This window comes from Nicotiana tomentosiformis, chromosome 2 (assembly GCF_000390325.3).
Source record: "Nicotiana tomentosiformis chromosome 2, ASM39032v3, whole genome shotgun sequence".
Taxonomy (NCBI): domain Eukaryota; kingdom Viridiplantae; phylum Streptophyta; class Magnoliopsida; order Solanales; family Solanaceae; genus Nicotiana; species Nicotiana tomentosiformis.
The window spans coordinates 107,587,667-107,593,939 of record NC_090813.1 but is presented as its reverse complement, the minus strand read 5'-3'; the positions used below and the strand labels follow the sequence as shown (position 1 = coordinate 107,593,939).

Here is a 6,273-nt window from a genome sequence, read left to right as displayed (position 1 = left end):
TGATGTAACAAAGGAAGTAAACATAACAAAGTCTTTAAATCCCTACATACTTTTCCAGCAGATGCTTGGCACTAAGAAGTAGGAAGAAAATACTTCTCTTATTTCGGAAATACCTGTTCAAGGTAACAGTTTGTTAATGCTCTAATATGTTACCTTTGATAGTTACCACAAGTGATCATATGATGATGGAGAGAAAAGGCATTTCAGTTCCATATGCTGCACCAGGACCGATGATTAATCCCTTGAAAGTAATATGTAGAATGGTAAAAACACTGAGGCATTTGTAAAAGGTGGTTTCTCATGTTAGCAAAGGCAAGTACAATTTGCCAGTTTTCTGGTGAATGAAAGATATTATTATCTACATGCTGAAAGTTGACTTCTTTTCATCATAGTACTTGTCCAACCAACCCCTTATCAGCTTAATCTCACTTGACCTTTGCTCCAGAAGCCAATCAGGATCTGAAGCTGTTCCTGCACGCAGATCCAAGTGATGGGCACCTAAACATAAACAAAAAATTCAGGTATCATGTTGTGGTGAAGTGAACTGCTCTTGTCTTGTGGTTTTCAGACAATTACCAATGTTATATAGAAACATATACATTGATGTCAAAGCCATTGTATTCGTTGAACATCTATAAACAAAAATGAACTGAATCCTTGGACCCAAGCTAGTCAAAGGGACAGAAAGTTGATTATGATCTTTTTTTATCAGTAGAAAGTTGATCACAAATTTTTTTATGACGGTGGTGTCCATGCCAGCTTGTGCACCTCGACTATGCCACCGGATACCTCTACATCACCAGCACAGCTAGCAAGTTGATCACGATCTTATGCTCAAGCAATGGCCCATCAACTAGCAAACATTCTTCTGCTACCTCAATCTCAAAACCATGAACTTCCCAAAACAAATATGAAGTATAACAGGAAGTACAAACACAAATGATAATATAATTGGTGGAAGAGAAAACCAAAATCCAAGAGGAACTAAGAAGGTAGTTCCTTCTCTCAGAACAGATGATTTCCTCCAGGGGTTGGAGTGCCCTCTATAGGGGCTTTCTATTACCCGCAACTTCATCAAGTTGAATTATTAATAGACCCTCAGAGCCTAAATGGCAAGTTGCTCACTAGCTATAAATGTGAAAGAGGAAAGCAGGCAGCCATCAAATTTTTATTGCCAAAGTGTAAAACAGAAGAATCCTTTAAAAAAGAAAGCAAGTGTTTGAAATTGATTGTCATTCTTACTGAAAAACATGTTCGCTTAGGTACTTAAGATGGTAGCCATGTGCTTATCCCAACCTCAGACAGTAACTGAAATTAATAAATAAGGAAAGAAAAGAAGAGATTGGTTATAATTGGTATCAATCAGGATTGACTGAAGAAACAATGAGAGGATCAGCAGGGGCGGAGCCACCTTATGGGAAGCGGTGTCACATCGTCGGAAAAATTTATTAAATGTATGTATATAGACATAAGTAAAACCAAATAATACGTATAAACCAAAACGGGTGACACCGCTTATAATGTAATGGCTCGCTGGTCTGGTGGTAAAGCGCTTCAAATACTTTGCTGAGGTCAAGAGTTCGATTCCGTTTGGCAGCATGCTTATTTATTTATCGTTTTGGAGGCTTTATTTATTAAAATATAATTTGTAATTAGTGAGGCTTGAACCACTGATCTCTAACAAAATTAAGGAACAACAAAAACCCATTGAGCTAGAATCCATTTGTTTGTCAAGTAGACAATAAATATGGTCAAATCATTCTTGAAATAAGACATATTAGTACTATTTCTAATGAGACTATCATTGATACATTTCAAAAAATAAAAATCACCATAGAGAGTTAGAGTAATGTTTTGAATTTTGTGTTTACTTTCAATATGATGTCATTATAGTAGTTATTCATTTGTTCACCTTTTAAGAAATGTGACAATGGTTACAAAAAATTCTGCGTACGTCACAGAGAGGATGAGGTCACATGCACTTTATCACATCAACTTAGCAGACAGAAATAACGACAACCGCATTCACTCATTGCTTGCTTATGAGAAAAGACAGTGCATTGGTACACCGTTACTTATATCAAAAGAGTAATGAGAATGAGAAATTATTTAAAATGCAGTCAGAGAATTACCTTTCTCAGTAGTCAAAGCAACTATAGTTTTTGACACATTCTCCAGAACACTACACAAAAAGTTTTGACATATAAGTTTAGTAAAACCTTTTTGATTGAGTTTCCATAGTCTACAAAAGAAACTAAAGAAAAAAGACTACCTGCCACCACTCCAGGGATCTAGCAGGCCATTTGAGAATATGATGTTACTCCCAAATGCTTTTAGCGCACTCTTGAATGCCTTCAATGCAAGATAGAAACAACACATAACTCAAACAAGGAAGCTGAAAGAGAATTAAAATCGAGAAACTAAGCAGTTTAGAACCATTACTACATTCTAGACTCTATACAAGGTCCTGCACACTGCACATGAAATGCCACTTTATTCCATATTCTATGCATTTTCCAAATAATGAAACTTATAGTAAACTGAGCAATTTAAACATAAAATAAGTATTTAATCCTTATAAAATTTTAAAAAAATATTTTTCCATCAAAAAGATTTAAAAAATTCAAAATTGTTATTCCCCTTCATATTCTATCCACACCTACAAGAACATGAACCTGTCATAAGCTCTTCTGAGTGAATAGACCACGTGATCTAGACCTCAAAAGCTCTTACTTTTACCACTACACACGGTATACATAATTTTCATGGAACTCTAAAGGATATACAGAACGGTGACAAAGTTTTTGCACATTGTCATACATGTCCACCAAATTCAGTTGTTATCCATGTCGGCCTCGGTTTGACATGAAAGTCTTTCAAGCACTGCTCTTCATTCGACGTTGGGTCATAATAGAACTCTGGAAACATACTAGTCGTCCTGTTACTTGCCATAGGCATAACCATCTCAGTGCATGCCTGTAGATATTTTACAAAAGATGAAAGCAACTTAGTTGGAAGGAATTTTTGTAGGAGTGCATCCTTTTATGACTGAACTCAAATTATGAACAACAGAGCAAGAGCGCGTATATTTATCATCACTATACCTGCCAATCCCAACCACCCATACCATGAGGATCATCGTCCAGATTGAAACAGTCAACTGTCCCAGTGTAATTATAATAGACATTAATTCCTTCAAATATACGCTGCAGGACACTAGCACCATCAGGCAAACTATCAATCTTCCTACATACCTGAAAGCAAAGAGGTTGGAAGGATATTATTCACAGGAAAGAATTGACTACTTGTTGATCACCATGCAGGGAAAAGACATCTGCTATTCGCTACACTGCATCAATTTTAACGCGAATGCTTTTCCTCAAAAAGATGGCTTCTGCATGAGCATTCATTGTAATCTTGAAAATACCAGGTAGCTTCATGGAGAGTATAAGGTCCAGTGCTAACCTCTTTTATGGGACTTCCAGGTAAAGGCATCAAGAAGTCGGTAGGATAGGGGTAGTTGGCCATTGCCAAGTAACTATAAGCAGATTCTAACCAGTTAGACAAGCCGTCAACACTATCCAGCTTCCTGCCACTCACAAAGTAGGATCAAATTGCCTCAACTTGCAATTTGAATATTGAAATTCTAAAAGTCAATGGCACTGTTAGCTAACAAAACAGCTAAGGGTGGTGCCATAGGCATCTTACCTACAGAGGTGGAAAGTCTTTGTCAGTTGTGCAAGTCCACCATTTATCTGTCCTACCGAGTTAATCACATCCCAAGACTCTTTGATAGTGTTAAAGCAACTCATACTCTCGCCCTGCAGAAGGTGATACAGCATAGATGTCATAAATGCTAATCTAGCTGGAGCTTTGGAATTGAATCACAAGAACTAGATTAGTGAAGGACCCCTGTCCTAATTTGGCAAGGCAAAATATGGATCAAATCGGCGTGATTGGATTTTTTCGCCAAGTGCATACTAGATCCAATTTACGTAGTTGAGATTAATATTAATGTGAATTAAATATCAGTACTGAAGTGAATGACGTAAAACTTTGTAGTGGTTTGTAATTCTATTTTATAGTTTATAATTAACAATTGACAATAGTTTTATACATTGAATATTTACATAGATTAATATGCTCTAAATTTGAATTATAGGTTAAATTTCCAAACTATGATCAAGTGGACTCCTGCTTATCTCCAAATCCTAGGCAAATAAGATTTGGAGGCATGATAGTATTCAATTGCACAAAAGTTGTGCAGAAATAGTAAGAATTGTGCATGCCATCCAATTTTTGACACGTGGCGAGATTACTCTACTACTCTATAAATGGACGCTAGATAAGTGTCTACACTTAACAAATTCAAATCAATGAAATGAAGGAGACTAAACCTAAGAGGATTTCCAAAAAAACGAACATATTCCAATAAGACTATAAGAGAACTTATTTGGTTAAAATTTGTAGTATCAAATAAGATCTGATCCTACTCTGGAAGTTTCCCAAATAGATACTAGTAGTAAATTTTAGATGTCACTAGAGATAGAAACTCAGTCGTACAGACCTTGAAATCATTGGAGACAATGTTATAAAAGGTTTCAGGTGGCACAAGATCTTCAAACTGAAGAATTGGTGCAGAAGAAGCAAGTGCACCAATGGAAATATGGGGATATTTGAGCCTCATCCAAGCTGCAAGCACTGTTTCAAATAGAGAAAACCTCTAAGTGAAGCACAACTCAAAAGATTGATTAAAAATAAGTGTGCAGAACACATGTTAACAGACTAAGAATAACTAATGTAGTAAACTACTAAATGCTACAGTACTTACTTCCACCATAGGATCCACCAAATAACACAACAGGGCATGCCTGTGCAGATAAATTCCTTTTAAGCTCAGTGATTAACACGGCATAATCAGCTAGTGCTTGTTCAGCTGTTAGATAAGATAAAGTGGTAGCATTCTTATATGCTTCTTCCTTACTTCCAAACGGCATTGACTCCCCATAGTATCGGTGCTGCAAAAACCAAATTAAAACAATTCATCAATTATCAACATCTTAAGCAAGTCTACTGATTACAAATAGTCTACAGTGTTAGAATTAAATGTATAATTACCTCCGGGAAGATAACCATGGCACCGAAACGAGGGGCAATTTCCCAGACGAAGCCGGTATTCGCAGCGAACCATTCAATACCACCTTCATTCCCACAGTAGAGGAAGATGGGGGCCAAGCGAGAGGGACCCATCCAGTGTTGGGTATTAATTAGGTAACGCTGTGGAAACGAAGGTAGATCAGCGAAGCTGAAGTGATCCAGCTTCTGCTGAAAATATTTGGTCTCGTACTCGTACTTTGGGGCTTTACTTTTAGCAGCAAGTGGAAGTGTTTTGCTTGAGCTCCAGAAATTGCTAAGATAGCGAGCACCATTCTTTGAAGGTTGTTGGATAGCTGATGCTTGCCATAAAAATGAGATAATCAGTATGAGAAGAGGGTATATAAATGGCGGAGGAGTTGCCATGTTGCCGGAGGCTTTGTTTTCGGACAATAAAGGAATGGATACACCAAACTCACAGTTAAATTCCGTTGAGGGATCGTTTGCCAACTATTTTCAAACATATTAAGAAATTTGCTTATTAACAATTAACCTTATTTTGCTTATTGTAAATATAATAATTAAATTAATCATATTAACCTTAATTTACTTATGGAAAATATAACAAACTACTCCTAGGCTCTTTGCTACAAGGGCAACTTTAGAAGAAAAAAAAAGCTAATTACTTCTTGATATCTTTGATTTTGAACCACAAAAAAGCTAAAAAATGACTTAAAGTGAACTGGAGGAAGTAGAAAAAATAATGCAAGCAATATCTTTGTACATTGTTAATCCATTATTGGGTACATTGTTCATCCTATTTGGTATTATGTACATAACAAACCATGGTACTAGCAATGCAAGAATTTTTGATACTTGTATAAGTATGGTTAAAGATATAATTGTCCCTCAAATCCCCCAGAGTGTACCAAAGTTAAAGAATGTGGAGGGTATTGAAGAATGTGGAGGGTATTGATTCAGAAATAGTGTAGGAGATTAAAATAACTAGTTTTAGGGTACGCGTTTTGCGCGTGTACCCCATCTCGATGAGTGTGTGTGTATATATATATATATATATATATATATATATATATATATATATATATTCATTTAGCCTAAATGATAGGCTAAATATTATTGTATTGAACTTATGCATACTAGTCTATTCTTAAAGCATGT

The 6,273-nt window shown here is 36.1% G+C and overlaps 1 protein-coding gene across 1 annotated transcript; it reads right to left on the bottom strand.

Annotated features, from left to right (window-relative positions):
- LOC104089650 (uncharacterized) lies at positions 1-5,592 on the bottom strand. The gene is made up of 10 exons (XM_009594595.4): positions 5,119-5,592; positions 4,832-5,018; positions 4,568-4,701; positions 3,709-3,821; positions 3,466-3,589; positions 3,105-3,254; positions 2,821-2,976; positions 2,273-2,352; positions 2,133-2,182; positions 1-498 (listed from the first exon to the last, which is right to left on the bottom strand). The coding sequence occupies exons 1-10, from the start codon at positions 5,518-5,520 to the stop codon at positions 359-361; spliced, it is 1,536 nt and encodes a 511-aa protein (XP_009592890.1). The 5' UTR covers positions 5,521-5,592; the 3' UTR covers positions 1-358.
- Positions 5,593-6,273: the final 681 nt, after the last annotated feature.